The following is a 16,415-nucleotide window of genomic DNA, read 5'->3' as shown; positions in this document are numbered from 1 at the left end:
TGGGGGTATAGCTCAGAGGTAGAATGCCTCTGGGTTCAATTCCTAGTACCACACACACAAAAAAAAAAGAGAGAGTGAATAAGAGGATTTAAGACATAAAGAACATAAGAACTATTTGCCACAAATATTGTTACTAAAAAAGATACTAGACCCCAGCGTGGTGGCACACGCTTGTAATCCCCGTGTTTGGGAGACAGAGACAGGAGGATCTTGAGAGATGGAGAATGGAGGATTGTGCAGGTTCGAAGCCAGACTTGCTGGCTTAAGAGACCCTGTTTTCAAATAAAAATATGAAAAAATAGGTCTGGGATTGTAGTCCAGAGAAGGGTTCCATCCCCAGTACCACCAAAAAAAAAAAAAAAAAAAAAAAGATACTAGAGCCTTGTGGTGGTACACACTTGTAATCCCAGTACTTGAGAGGATCGCAGGTTCAAAGACAGCCTTGGCAACTTAGTGAGGGTCTCAGTAACCTAGTGAGACCTTGTTTCCAAATAAGAAATAAAAAAATCGGGCTGGAAGTCTAACTCAGAAGTAGAATATCCCAGGCCGGGCATAGTGGCACACACTTGTACTCCCCGCGCTTGGGAGGCTGAGACAGGAGAATTGCACAGGTTCGAAGCCAGCCTCAGCTACTTAGTGAGGCTCTCAGCAACTTAGTGAGACCCTGTTTCCAAGTAGGTCTGGGAGTATAGCCCGGAGGTAGAAAAGCCCCTGGGTTCCACCCCCACTACCACCAAAAAAAAAAAAAAAAAAAGAATATCTCTTTTAGAAGCAAAATGTCTTTGATTTCTCTAGATTCAATCTTCAGAACAAAACAAAAAACAAACAAAAAAAACCAAACCAGATTCTAATTTTTTTCGCCACCACCACAGCCGGCTGGAAAGATTCTAATTTACTCAGGAAGCACTTACTCACTGCATGGCGGCGCATACTTGTATCCCCGCACTGGGGAGGCTGAAACAGGAGGATCGCAGGTTCTCAGGCAGCCTCAGCAATTTGTAAGGCACACTACAATTTAGTGAGACCTTGTTTCAAAATAAAGAATAGAAAATTGAGCTTAGAGTGGAGCTCAAAGATAGAATGCCCCTAGGTTCAATTCCCAGAACCTCAAAAAAAAAAAAAGAAAGAATGAAAGAAAGAAAGAAAGAAAGAAAGGAAGAAAGAAAGAACTTACTAACCACTTACTACTAGCACAGTAATGAACTAGATACTAAGTGATTTTCCAAATGTAAAGGATAGGGTTTGTGTATAATATTTTAATGATTAGTTTTGTAAGGTTACCTTCATCCAGGTTAATTATTACATACACCTGCAATACTGAATGTCCTGTGTCTTACATCTTGAAGCAAAGGGAGAAAAATCTGGTAAAATAATGAATCAATTCTATTTTAGAAATAAACAAATTTAATTAATCAATTAATTAATTTGCAGTACTGGGGATAGAACCCAGGGACATTCTACCTCCTAGCTACACCCCAGCCCAATTTTTTTTGGGGGGCGGGTCTGGGGATGGAATCCAGGGGCATTTCACCTCCGAGCTTCAGGCCCTGAGCTACAGCCCCTGCCGTATTTTTTTTTTTAATTCTTTCTTTTGAAACAGGGTCTCACTGAGTTTCAGAGGGCCTCACTAAGTAGTAGTTGAGGCTGTCTGCAAATCGCAATCCTCCTATCTCAGCCTTCCAAATGCTGGGATTACAAGTATGCGCCACCAAACCTGGCTAGAAACTTATTTAAAATATACTTATTTTAAATATTTTTACATTGGACATGGTGGTGCACGCTTGTAATCCCAATACTTGGAAGGCTTGAGGTAGGAGGATCCCAGATTCACAGCCAGCCTCAGCTACTTAGTGAGGTTGTCTGCAACTTAGTGAGACCCTATTTCAAAATAAAAAATAAAAAATAGGGCTGGGGGGTGTGGCTCGGGGGTAGAATGCCCCTAGGTTCCATTCTTAGTTTAAAAAATAATTTTTTTTGAGATTCACATTCTATTTTAGGAACTAGGGTCACTAGATAAGCTTAGAATAAATGCTCCTTCATCTTTTCTTCTACTTCTTGCCCAATCTTATTTCCTTTAGTCACAAGCTACTTTAAAGAGTTGTCTATACTCACCATCCCCATCCTCACCTTCCATCACTTCTCAAATCAATGCAATATGGCTTCAGTCACTATGAAACTGCTCCTGCCAAGGTCAACAATAATCTACATGTCAGTAAGTGGAAAAGATTACTCAAAATCTTTATCTTGTTTGACCTCTCAGCAGTACCTGACACCACCAACCAGTCCTTCTTACTAGAAAGTCTTCCCCTGCACACACTGTGGCACTGAGCTACCTTGATTTTCTACCAAGCTAATTTGACCTTTCCTGCATTGTTCCTCTTAGGTGCTACTATTCCTGACATTAGCTCAATGTCCTTTAACCTCTGCTCTTATGCTACACACTCCTTGTCCATTTGTGTCTTCCAATATCACTTTTATGCTAATGACTCATAAAATCTTGCTGCTAGACTCCAGTTTGTATCTAACTTCCAACTAGACAACTCCATAAAGGACCTTAAACTCAGTTATGTCTAAAACTTAACTCATCATTTTCTCATCTTTGAGCCTGTTCCTCTTCCTCTAGGTTTCCTATTTTACTATATGGGACCACCAGCCACCTAGCAGCTCACCCCAGAAACCCAAGAATCATCAGTGCTTCCTTTGCTACCACTACAAGTAATACCCAACTGGTTTTTAAAAGCTAAATATTTCTCCAATCTTTCTTTTATTTTTTGGGGGTGGGGTGGGGGTGGTACTGGGGATGGAGCCCAGGGGCCTTCTACCTCCTGGCTATACTCCCAGACCTATTTTATATTTTATTTAAAAACAGGGTCTCTTAAGCCAGTTGAGGCTGGCTTCGAACCTGTGGGATCCTCCTGTCTCAGCCTCCCAAGCGTAGGGATTACTATAATGTGCCACCATGCCAGGCTTTCTCCAATCTTTCTATTTTTCTCCATTTCCACGAACACAATCCAATTCCAAGCCACTATTACCTCTTACCTAGATTACTCCAACAACTATTCTAAGTCACTCTTTCAATTCCATTCTCCACACTGCAAGCACAGTAAGCTTTCAAAAACACGAATCTGGCTTGCTGCATCACACCCCAGAGAGGAGAGGAACTCATAACGGAGCTCAGAGCCACAGAGGAGACATGCCGGCCTCACGCCCGAGGATGCAGCAGCAACGCCTTACTACCGGCGGCAGCAGACCAAAGCACTCAACAGCCCACCAGGCTCCAGAGAGGAGCGGCGGACAGCGAGCCAAGGCGAGCCGCTGCGGAACAGCCAGGCGGGATTCGGCAGATTTTTCAGTGCAGGGAGCATCTAAAGCTCCCAGTGGCTGGGCTCAGTGCACCCTGCAGGGACTCAGAGCGGAGCGCAAAACCAGAGAAGAAATAACGCCAGCCTCACGGCCGACGGCATGGCAGTGGCGCCATATTGCCACTGGCAGCAGCAGCAGCAGCAGCAGCGAATTCACCAAGTCCACTACAGCTCCATCGGCACACTCAACAACAGCGAGTCAAACTGCGGCCCCCAGAGGAGAAATCCCAGTACTGTACTCCCAGGGACTTGACCCAGTGGGGGAGTGGCGGTGGCAGAGATATCACACCATAGGAGAACACCCAACCTGGCACCCCCCATGGTCTAAAGCAGCCTCGATTGACTCCCTGGGTCTGAGACTCTGCCATACAACCTAGTAAAGGAGTAGTGGGGACTGAGATACCACAGACTCGAGAACCAGAGCACCTTAAGTGAAGTCTTAGTGACCCAAGGGAAGAACCCAGAGAAGGCACAAACTTTCGAAATCATGGGAAAGAGGAATAACAATGGAGCAATGAATGCCCACAACCCCACAACATCAGAACCCAATAAAACAGAAATTCAGAGATTTCTAGAAGATCAAATCAGGAAAATAACTGTAGAAATAATAGAGGTGTTTCAAAAAGAATTCACAGAGAGCCAAAAAGAGATAAAGGATGCAATTAATGAAGTAAAGGCCTCAATTCAAAGTACAAACAACCAATTAGACCACATGGAGAATAGAATCTCACTCTTAGAAAATGATCACTCCAAAAATGAACACAGTTTCTAAATTAGAAAAAAAATCCAACAGCAGGAATCTGACATTGAAGAAATATGGACCCATTTTAAGAGAGCTAACCTAAGAATAACTGGAATAGAGAAGGGAAAAGAAGGTGAAACCAAAAGGATCAACAATCTCTTCAAGGAAGTAATAGCAGAAAATTTTCCAAACAAAGCATGAGGTCGATACACAGGTCCAGGAAACTTATAGAACCCCCTTTAGACAGGATCGGAGAAGAGGATCCCCACGCCACATAATTGTCAAAATGACCAATGTGGAAGCTAAGCAGAGAATCTTAAAGGCAACAAAAACAAAGGGCCAAGTGACATTCAGAGGCAAAACAATTAGAATCACTCCAGACTTCCCAAACCAAGTCATGAGAGCCAGAAGGGCTTGGAGTAACATATTCCAAACTCTGAAAGAAAACAACTTCCAGCCAAAAATTTCCTACCCAGCAAAACTTTCTATCAAATTAGATGGGGAAATAAGAAGCTTCCACGACAAACAGAAACTGAAGGAATTTATGTCTTCAAAACCAGCGCTAGGGAAAATACTCAGAGAGATTAACTACAAAGAATTAGGTAACACACACCAGAACCAGAGAAACAAGATTTTCCATCCAACAGACAACTAAGATTGGTTATCTGTGGAGGTTCATTATTATGTTAGTCTTTTACCTATCTCTAAATTGTATTGTTTGCTTTTATTGTTGCTAATTTTTAGGACTTCTATTTGGAATATTAATATACTTTCAGATATAGCATTTGGAAATATTTTATCCCATTCTATCAGTAACTTTTAACTCTGTTTACATTGTCTTTGGATATACAATATTTTTTTAATTTTTAGGAAGTTTGTTTACTCTTCTGTTGCCTGTGCCATTGAAATCATACCCAAGAAAACACTGCCAATTTCAACATTGTGAGGTTTAATGACCCAGATTTTCTTCTACAAGTTTATAGTCTTAAGATTTATATTTAGGTCTTTTATATATTTTGAGTTAATATTTGTATATGGTGTTAGGTAAGGGTCCAATTTTATTCTTTTTCATGTAATTATTATTTTTCAACAATATTTAGTTAAAAGATGATTATTTCCTCCACCAAATGTTTGTGGAAACCTTGTCAAAAACAACTTGACAATATATGGAAGAATTTATCTTTAGGCTTTTATTTAACTCCAATGGTTTATATATCTGCCTTTATAACAGTACTACACTGTTTCAATTATTGTAGCTTTATATGGTTTGAAATCAGAAAATATACATCTTCTAGCTTTGTTCTTTTTCAAGATCGTTTTGGGTACCTAGAGTCCATATTCCACATTAGGATAGATTTTTTTTCTGAAAAATAAATAAATAAATGTATGATAGTTTCACCAAAAAGAAAAGAAAAAAAATATTCTCTGGTAAGAAAGAAAGCAAAAAGAAATATTGAAATGTTATCTTTAAGTCATCAAAAGCTTGGTATCAGACAAATGAAACTGTTCTGTGAGATTATCATTGTTAATTTGCTATAATACTAGATGTCAACCACTAAGCCAAGCATGGGAAGGAGGGATGGGGAGGGAACGGGTGGGGATCGGGGAGGGGCTAATTGGGCGATGTGTGCATGTATGTCTATAAAAGCTTTTTTTTATCCCATTATGATGTATGAATACAGTGTACCAATAAAAAAAAATTTTAAATAAAAAAAAGCAGGAGGTACATAAATACATGTATCAAAGTTAATCATCAAACAAGCATGGGATTGAGAGAGGGGGAGGGAATGGGATGGGGACTGGATGAGGGCTAATTGGATGATGTGTATATCCTCTCAAGTCTTGTATTCCAATGTGATATATGATTACAATGCACCAATAAAAATAAATTAAAAAAAAAAACAAAAACACGAATCTGGGGCTGGGGTGTAGTTCAGTAGGTCCTGAGCTCAATCCCCAGTACTCCAAAACAAAAAGGCAATTTCATATATGACTATCTCAATCCTTCAATGGCTTCCTACTGTCATTAGAATGCAGTCTCTAATCAGTTTCATACTTTTCTCTCCTGAGCCTTCAGTGACATTCACTGAACTTAATGATTAATTCCTGCTCATTTTTTTAGGTTTCATTTAGATTATACCTAATTTACAAAAGGAGACCTCTTCAAGCAGGTTGAAGCTTATTGTCAATCATTTAAAAAATATTTGTTCTCTACTTGCTAAGAGCCCATGAAAGGCACTGTGAATACAAAGGAACAAAAGGAACAATCTAGTGATTTTTTGGGTGGTTGTTGGTGGTAATGAGAATGGAACCCAGCAGCATTCTACTTCTCCCTAGCCCTATTTTATTTTAGTGGTTTTGGGAATTGAACCCAGGGGCATTCTATCTCCAAGCTACACCCCCAGCCCAATATTTTATCTTTTATGTGGGTCTGAGATGGAATCCAGGGGCATTCGACCTCCGAGCTACACCCACCCACCGCCCTTTCTCCCTCTCTTCCTCCCTCTCCCCCCTCTTTCTTTCTTTTTGTGGTACTGGGGTTCCTGGAAATCCTTCTACCTCCGGGCTACACTCCCAGACCAATTTTATATTTTTATTTGGAAACAGAGTCTCTTAAGCCAGCAAGCCTGGCTTCGAACCTGTGTGATCCTCTTGTCTCCGCCTCCGAAGCACGGGGATTACAAGTGTGCGCCACCACGCCCAGCTAATTCTTTATTTTGAAACAGGGTCTCACTAAGTTGCAGAGGGCCTCCCTAAGTAGCTGAGGCTGACTGAGAACCTGTGATCCTGTCTGTTTCCCAGGTACTGGTATTACAAGCATGTGCCACCACACCTGGCTTATTTTTTAATTTTGAAACAGGGTCTCACTAAATTGTTAAGGGCCTCACTAAGTTGCTGAGGCTGGCCTTGAAACCATGGCCTAACCTGTCTCAGCCCCTCTCCCCAAGTACCAGGATTACAGTTGTGCAGCACCATGCCCACCTATACTTCTCTTAAATGCCATCCATCCCTCATTGGAGTAACAAGTCAATGACAAATGGCTAAGTCGTGTGTGTGTGTGTGTGTGTGTGTGTGTATCTGGCTCTGGGAATTGATTCCAGGGGCATTCTACCTCCAAGCTACCCACCAGCCCTTTTTATTTTTATTTTTTTTTTGGTGATACTGGGGGTGGAACCGAGGGGCTTTTCTACCTCTGGGCTATATCCCCAGCCCTATTTTTTATGCTTTATTTGGAAACAGGTTCTCACTAAGTTGCTGAAAGCCTTACTAAGTAGCCAAGGCTGGCTTTGAACCTGTGCGATCTTCCTGTCTCAGCCTCCCAAGCGCCAGCATTACAAGCGTGCACCACCATGCCTGTTTTATTTTTTATTTTGAAACAGGGTTTCACTAAGTTGCTGAGGCTGGTCTTGAACCTGCAATCCTCCTGTCTCAGCCTCCCAAGTACTAGGATTAAAGGTGTGGCCACCACACCCAGTTTCTACGCCTATCTTGTTCACTATTTCATCTCCAGTGCTAAGCACAGTACAGGCACATAATTGCTAGCCAATAAATGCTTTATTATTAAATAAATGACAGCTCTAAAAACTGATCAAAGTCAACAGCTTTATCTAAATGAGTTATTTTAAGTCTAAAAAGACAATCACAATTCATAAGACTACTTCCATTTTATTAAGACAATCTTTTAAACACAAAGAAAGTTAATTCTTTTTTTCTCAGTACCAGGGATGGAACCCAGGAGCATTCTACCTCAGAGCTACACCCCCAGCCCTATTTTTATTCTTTAGTTTGAAACAGGATCTCACTGAGTTCCAAAGGGCCTCACTAAATAGCTGAGGCTGTCTGTGAACAGCAATCTTCCAGTCTCAGCCTCCCAAATGCTGGGATAACAAGCATAGGCCACCACACCCAGCTTAATGTCTGAAATTGTTGGTTATCACAAGTGGGAGCCTGCTAGTGGCATCTAGTGGGCAGCAGGGAAGGATGCTGATAAACATGCAATGCACAGGACAAACTCCCTATAACCAAGAATTATCCTGTCCAAAGTGTCTATAGTGCTGAGGCTGAGAAATCCTTATCTACATTAAGAGTCTTTTGTGGCCAGGCATGGTGGCACACACTTGTAATCTCAGGATGTGGGAGGTTGAGAGAGGAGGGTCTGGGTTCGCAGACAGCCTCAGCTACTGAGTGAGGCCCTTTGCAACTCAGTGAGACGGTGTTTCAAAAAATAGCGCTGGGGTTTAACTCGGAGGTAGAATGCCCATGGGTTCCATACCCAGTACCACACACACACACACACACACACACACAAGTCTAGAGGATGACACTTTTGAATCTTTTTGCAAAGAGCCATTGTATCTCTGAACTACATCCCCAGCCCTATTTTTTATTCTTTTTATTTATTTATTTATTTATTTATTTATTTATTTTTTGCGGATCTGGGGATGAAACCCAGAGGCATTTGACCTCCAAGCTACACCCCCTGCCCAATTTTTATTCTTTATTTTGAAACAGGGTCTCACTGAGTTGCAAAGGGCCTAAGTAGTAGCTGAGGCTGTCCTTGAACTGCGATCCTCTTGCCCCAGCCTTCCAAATGCTTAGATTATAAGGGTGCGCCACCACGCCAGGCAGCTCAACAAATTTTTGAAAAAGCAAACAAGTTGAAAGCAGCACTGTTCTAAGTGCTGCAGAAGATTAAAAAGATAAGCAAGACAGTCTGTGTGCCAGGGATTTACAATCTGAAGGACAGAACTACACCAAAAGGGTGATCATGGCTTCATGGAGACCTTGATGTATGAGACATGCCTTGAAGGCAATATAACTCTAAGGTGACTGAGAGGGTTGAAGACACTGGGATGAACTCTAGACAGAGGCCAAAGACAGTCCTACAAGGCCCTCTATGAAATGCTTTACTCCAACCCTCAAATCTCATCTGGCATCACTTTCTACTCTCACCAAAGAACTGAAGGCACTGATATTCAAGGCACTGAATATACGAACAAGGATTTAAAGGCAGAAAAGCAAAAACAGTGTTCAAAATAAGTACACATATTAAGGCTAGTCTGACACCTACATCCCTCAAAAAAAACAACCTCGTAGAGATAAAGATTAAAAAGTTACACAATAAAACCAGGTGTGGTGGCACACACTTGTAATCCCAGCACTTGGGAGGCTGAGATCGAAGGATTTCACAGGTTCAAAGCCAGCCTCAGCTACTTAGTGAGGCTCTCAGCAACTTAGGGAGATCCTATTTCCAAATAAAATAAAAAATAGGTCTGGGAATGTAGCCAGGAAAAAGGAAGCCCCTGGGTCCCATCCCCAGTATCACAAGAATTTAAAATATATATTAAAAAAAGGAAGAAATTCTAGCTACATAAAAGAATGTCTATTCCTGTGGAAAATAATCTGTTGAGATGGTACTAATTTGGTGTAAGCCAATGCATTAGTGCTTTTTTTTGTGTGTGTGGGTCTGGGGGGTGGAACCCAGGGGCATTTGACCTCCGAGCTACACCTCCTGCCCCCCTTTTTTTTTTATTCTTTATTTTGAAACTGGGTCTCACTAAGTTGCAGAGGGCCTCACTAAATAGCTGAGGCTGTCCACGAACTGCGATCCTCTGGTCTCAGCCTCCCGAATGCTGGGATTACAAGCGTGTGCCACCATGTCTGGCTGCATTAGTGCTTTAAACAACTTGCTATTCTTATATGTATGTGTGTGGTACTGGAGATGGAACCCAGGAGCATTCTGCCTCCAAGCTACGCCCCCAGCCCTTTTTATTTTTTGTTTGTTTTGAAAAAGGTTCTCAGTAGGTCACTGAGAGTCTTTCTACATTGCTAAGGCTGTACTCGAACTTGAGATCCACCTGTCTCAGCCTCCCAAGTACTGGAATTATAAGCATGAGCCACCTCGCCTGTCAACTTTTTGTTTAAGAGCTCTATAAATCTTTTATTCTAGTAAAAGAGAAAAGAACTTATATTATGGCAGCAGGTACCAACTCCCTCATGGTCATGGTCATAAGGAAAGAGGCCAACACAAACTTTCTAGGAACCAGGGTAGTACACATTTCTCCTTTGGGCACTAATAGGGGCACTGACTGCCTCCATCAATTAAGAACAGCAAGTTTTCTCCAAGAACTCTAGCACATCAGGATAAGTGCTATATCAGGATGTAATTCTTGTCTTGTCTCTGTTCTTAATTTCTAATGCAAAATCACTGTAATAATTGTAATTCTTTTAGAGAATTTAACATTTAATCTGAGCCTATATAATTATACTTCTTCCTTAATAAACAAGGTAGATTAGGAATTATTAAAAGTGTCTATTTAAAGAAACCACAAAGCTAGGCATGGTGGTGCATGCTTGCAATCCCAGCATTCGGGAGGCTGAAACAGAAGGATCTGGGTTCGTGGACAGCCTTAGCTAGTGAGGCCCTCCGCAAGTTAGTGAGACCCTGTTTCAAAATAAAGAATAAAAAATAGGGCGTTGGGTGTAGCTTGGAGATAGAATGCTCCTGGGTTCCACCCCAAGTACTACAAAAACAAACAAACAAATAAACAAACAAATAATAAAGAAACCACAAGCAGCGCATGGTGCCGCATGCTTGTAATCTCAGTTCTTGGGAAGCTGAGACAGGAGGATCGCGGTTCACAGACAGCCTCAGCTACTTAGTGAGGCCCTTTACAACTTAGTGAGACCCTGTTTCAAGATAAAGAATAAAAAGTAGGGCTGGGGATGTAGCTCGGAGATAGAATGCCCCTGGTTTCCATCCCCGGTACCTCAAAAGAAAAAGAGAAAGAAGAAAGAAACAAACAAACCACAAGCTGAAGCTCTAAGCGACCTAGTGAGACCCTGTTTCCAAATAAATAAATGGGCTGAGGGTGTAGCTTGGAGGTAGAATACCTGAGTTCAGTCCCCAGTGCCATAAACATAATAATAATAAATTTTTAAAAACCCCACAAAATACCATCTATTTTGCTTTAGTTCTACCTTCCTTCTTAAGGGGGAACGCAATTATTCCAGCTATCCTCTCAATCTCTGTTCTATGAAAAGAAGCAGCCCTTCAAACAGACGTTTAGAGGGATGGATTTCACAAAACTTATTCTTTTTTAACCATGGCCAACTTGAAGACTACTATTTCGGAATGAATAGTAACAACAATAAAATGTAGAAAACTGATCTTGTTTTAAAACTATCGAGGAGGGTACTAAACATTGAACCCAGTGGTATTCTACCTCTAAGCCATACCCTCAACCCCTTTTCAGTTGTTTTGTGTGTAGTACTGGGGGATGGAACCCAGAGGCATTCTACCTCTGAGCCCTATTTTATTTTTTTGTTTTGAAACAGGGTCTTGCTAGATTGATGAAAGACTCACTACTTGCTGAGGCTGTCCTTGAACCAGCAATCCTCCTATCTCAGCCTAAGTGCAGGGGTTCAGGTGCCGGCCTCCTTTTCAATTTTTATTTGCAAGATAGGGTCTTGATAAGTTGCTGCGCCTAGCCTTGAACCTGCAATCCTATCTCAGCCTCTCAAGTACTGGAATTACAGGCATGCACCACCATGCCTAGCTTCAAACTACCTTTAAGTAATGTGAGAAAAGGATGTATAGATCATCTCCTAAAATGGACCAGTCACTCAAAGAATCAAATATCTAGAGATTCACTTATGTATTCCATATACACAGATAAGCATAATTAGGATGTTCCTAATTAGACAAGATTTCCATCCATCACTTGGCTGAGAACTCTTAATTCAGGAAGCTTACAACTATCCCTGATATTTTTTTAAAGAAACTAACTGGTCATAAGGTTCACATGCAAATATTTAAGTGCCAGCCCTGTAAGAAGCTTCTCTTTTATGCTCCCTCTCAAATGAAAATATTAAAGTACAATTTTAAAACAATGCTCTCTGCAACAAAATCTAAGTGGGTCAAAAGCAACCAAGGCATCTATCTGAAAAGTAACTCTTGAGCCACCCCATTACTCCATGGTGTCTAGACAACACTGTTCTCTTAGTGATTCACATTAGCTAATTAAAAAGGTAGCTGTCAGGCCTCTGACTCTGAAGGAATCCTTTGGACTGCAAATTAGCTAGTCATTGTGTGTTAGAATTAAGAGGAACTCACTGGTTAAAGCCCAAGGCCTGCTCACTTTGGGCCTTCTAGGTGAAAGATGTGCTCAGGCAGATGCCTTCTTACCTGTGGAGTCATAGTAGAGGGATCTGGCTCAGGATCACTTTGCTGCTGTTCGGCACTTTTGTTCTTGGCCCCACTCTCCAAAGGCTCTTGCTGGACAGTTGTTTTATTCCCAGAAGGGACTGACGGTGGTGGTAGTAACGGGGATTTAGAATGGCCCTGGGAGGGGCGGGAAGGGGATGCCTGAGAAGGGGGTAAGTATGACTGGGAATGGCTCAAATAGGATTGGGAGGAGGAAGAAGAGGAAGAATAAGAAGGGGTAGGTGCCAAGTAGGGTTGGGAAGGTGGGGACTGGGAAGGGGACGGCTGAGCAGGAGGCAGGTAGGACTGAGATGAGGATGGGGGGTAGTACGAGGGTGGTGGCTGAGGTGGGGGCATGTACGATTGAGACGGGGGCATGTAGGACCCGGGTGGTACAGGGGGAGATTCAGGGGGAGAATCCAGCTCCATCGGAACCAAACCAGGAGGCCCATCTCGTTGGTGGTGGAGCATCTGGTGTTTGTACTGCTGCTGCTTCTGGTAGCTGAGGGCCGGCCCAGGTGGCGGAGGCATCGGTGGCGGCGGCGGCTGCCAGTCTCCGTAGCCGCCTCCCGGCATCACCGGCGGGGGCGGCAGCGGGGGCGGAGGAAGGTGGTGGGGCTGAAGCACGCACTGCATTTGCTTCTGATGCATCTGCTGCAGCTGCTGGAGCTGTGCCAGGTGCTGCTCGCGGAAGCTCATGAAGCCTGAAGAGGAGGGGGCCGCGGCAGTCGTCGAGCTCGCGTACCCGGGCCCGGGCGAGGCCTCAGGAAGCGCCACCGGCGGCGGCGGCGGGACCGGTGGCGGCGGATAGTGGCTGCTCCCGCCATACCGGCCCCAGTTCGGGTACATTTCGGAAAAAAAGGCGCAGGGCTCGTCCCGGCGCCGTTACTCGTCGCAACCGACCTCCAGGAGCCGCGGCGGCGACGGCGACAGCCGGAACTCGCGGCGCCTACAGGCCCCGGAGCGTGTAAACGGAGCGCGCCAGTGCGCCGGCGCTGCCGAGCGGGCCCGCGACCGGGAAGGCGGGGACGGTACTAGGAAGAATGCGCATGCGCAGTAGCACCGAGAGGAGAACAAAGGCGAGATAGAGCGGCCGGTTGATTCGCGGCTCGCGGCTGCCATCTACCGTCAGATATGGATAATGTAGGCGCGAGCCTAATGTTTTCATAGAACCGAGGAACCATAGAGTCTCACAGCCCATAGCGGTGGTAGAGATCCTATCGCTCCACGGCTTCATTTTTGAATGAGAGGGAAAAAAAAAAAAAAAAAAAAGATTCCATTCACAATAGCAACAATCCCAACAACAACAACAATAGCTAAAAACCCATAAAACAATAAAGAGTAACTCTAGTAAGAAATATAAGGAACTTAAATAAAGAAAACTCCACAATCATACCCGAGGATAAAAATATTAGACTTGAAATGATGGAGAGGTTTACCATGGTCCTGGGTGAAAAGATGAAAAATTGTAAAGATGTCAATTCTTCCCGAATTAAAAAACGGGCTTAACTCAGTTCTACCCAAAAGTCCAATCGAGAACAAAGTTGTGAAGAATGGAGATGTATTTCGAAGACAGAATGTAAGACTACGCCAGTTCCTGCAGGCTTGAAATAGGTAGTTAACATGTACAGGTAGAATAAAAGGGAAGAAATGGGATTTCTTTAGAATATTTCAACAGATCCAAGTTGGAGAATCTGAGAGCTAAAGCAAAAATAGAAAATGAACAAATACAGAGATTGTATACAGAATATGACCTAGAAGATAATCTTACAAAATCAGCATGATGCTAAACAAGAATTCCTTTGGTTTGAGTCAATCAATGGAAAACAAAGGTGATACTTTGACTTCTAGGAGGGGAAATTATTTAACTTTGAGAATATTAATTTTGTCACCTTGTCAGTTCTATACTACTAAAAGATTTGACCTCGCTTCTATCTAAGCAACCCAGGTGTTCACCCAGCTCAGAAGGTGAATGGAAGCGGGTCTTAGGTATCCTTTGGAAGGAAGAGCTTCTGTTCTTCAATAGAATTTAGTTGAGTTTCTTTTAACTTTTTATTGAAGTATAAGGTATAAACATAAAATTACATGTCTCAAGTATACACCATAGTGAATTTTCACAAACAAATCACACTTGTGAAAAACAGCAAACCAGGTCAAGCATAAAACCACCCAACCTAGAAATCGCAGTTAGTTATTTGTAATACTTTGGCTTGAAATTCCCTTTTCAAAAATATAAAAGTAAATGTAATTCACTATAGTAATAGATCAAGGAGAAAAATAACATAATCTTTTTTTTTTTTAAACTGGGGATGGAACCCAGGGGCTTTTCTACGTCCAGGCTACACTCCCAGACCTATTTTATATTTTATTTGGAAACAGGGTCTCACTAAGTTGCTGAGAGCTGCACTAAATAGCTGAGGCTGGCTTCGAACCTGCGCGATCCTCTTGTCTCAGCCTCCCAAGGGCTGGGATTACAAGCATGTGCCACCATGCCACCATGCCTGGCTTTAGAGACCTATTATATCTATCTATATCTATATCTATATACATTGGGGGGGTTGTTTGGTATTGGGAATGGAACCCTAGGGCATTCTGCCTCTGAGCTACAACGCCAGCCCCATTTTTTTTTTTTTTTTTTTTTTTTTGCGGTACTGGGGTTGGAACCCAGATACTTTCTACCTCTGAGCTATACTCCCAGACCTATTTTATATTCTTATTTTGAAACAGGATCTAACTAAGTTGCAGAGGGCCTCACTAAGTAGCTGAGGCTGTCCACGAACCTCGATCCTCTTGTCTCAGCCTCCCAAATACTAGGATTACAAGTGTGCACCCATGCCCAGTTTTTTTTTTTTTTTTTTTTTTTTTGGTGTTACTGGGGCTGGAACCCAGAGGCTTTCTACCTCCGGGCTATACTCCCAGACCTTTTTATATATTTTATTTGGAAACAGGGTCTCACTAAGTTGCTGTGAGCCTCACTGAGTAGCTGAGGCTGGCTTCGAACCTGTGCGATCCTCCTGTCTCAGCCTCCCAAGCGCGAGGATTATAAGCATGCGCCACCACGCCTGGCTGACGTCCAGTTTTTATATTTTGTTATTTATTTATTTTTTTTTGTGGTACTAGTGATGGAACACAGGGGCATTCTACTTCTGAGTGACACCCCCAGCTCATTGAGTTGCAAAGGGCCTCATCAAGTAGCTGAAGCTGTCCCTGGACCCGACCCGATCCTCCTGTTTCAGCCTCCCAAATACTGGGATTACAAGCATGTGCCACCATGCCCGGCTTATTTCTTCTCCTCCTCCTCCTCCTCCTCCTCCTCCTCCTCCTCCTCCTCCTTCTTTTTGTGGTACTGAGGGTGGAACCCTCCGGGCTATACTCTCAGACCTATTTTATAACAGGATCTCATTAAGTTGCTGAGAGCCTCACTCAGTAGCTAAGGATGGTTTCTTTCTTTTTTCTTTCTTTCTTTCTTTCTTTCTTTCTTTCTTTTTTTTTTTTTTTTTTTGATGGTACTGGGGTTCTTGGGAGCCCTTCTACCTCTCAGACCTATTTTATACTTTTTTTTTTTTTTTTTGGTGGTAATGGGGTTCCTGGAAGCCCTTCTACCTCCGGGCTACACTCCCACAGGCTACACTCCCAGACCTATTTTTTAACTTTTTTATGTGGAAACAGGGTCTCTTAAGCCAGCGAGCCTGGCTCTGAACCAGCGCGATCCTCCTGTCTCTGCCTCCCAAGCACGGGGATTACAAGCGTGTGCCACCACACCCGGCCCTATTTTATACTTTTTTAAAATTTGAAAACAGGGTCTCTTAAGCCAGCCAGGCTGGCTTCGAACCTGCGTGATCCTCCTGTCTCCACCTCCCAAGAGTGGGCATTACAAGCCTGTGCCATCACGTCCGGCCTGCTAAGGCTGGTTTCGAACCTGTGCGATCCCCGTCTCCATTTCACAGCGCTGAAATTACAAGCGTGGGCCACTATGCCTGGCAAGAATGAAAGAGACTTGATTTCTCTGCTTTTTTTTTTTTTTTTTTTTTTGGTAGTACTGGGGTGGGAACCCAGGGCATTCTCTAAGCTATGCCCCAGCCCTATTTTATATTCTTTATTTTGC

The 16,415-nt window shown here is 43.0% G+C and overlaps 1 protein-coding gene across 2 annotated transcripts in view; it reads right to left on the bottom strand.

Moving 5' to 3' along the window:
- The window catches only part of YLPM1 (YLP motif containing 1), a gene marked incomplete at both ends in the record, with an annotated part of 90,022 nt that extends 76,863 nt beyond the window's left edge, over positions 1-13,159 (bottom strand). For both annotated transcript variants that reach the window (XM_080707427.1, XM_080707428.1), the window contains one exon: positions 12,293-13,159. In XM_080707427.1, coding sequence (XP_080563553.1) covers positions 12,293-13,159 — 867 coding nt within the window. The remainder of the gene's footprint in view (positions 1-12,292) is intronic.
- Between the last annotated feature and the right edge of the window lie 3,256 nt (positions 13,160-16,415).

This window comes from Muscardinus avellanarius, assembly GCF_963383645.1.
Source record: "Muscardinus avellanarius genome assembly, chromosome: 12".
NCBI classification, from domain to species: Eukaryota; Metazoa; Chordata; class Mammalia; order Rodentia; family Gliridae; genus Muscardinus; species Muscardinus avellanarius.
The sequence above is the reverse complement of the archived record's forward strand: the minus strand, read 5'-3'. Positions and strand labels throughout refer to the sequence as shown.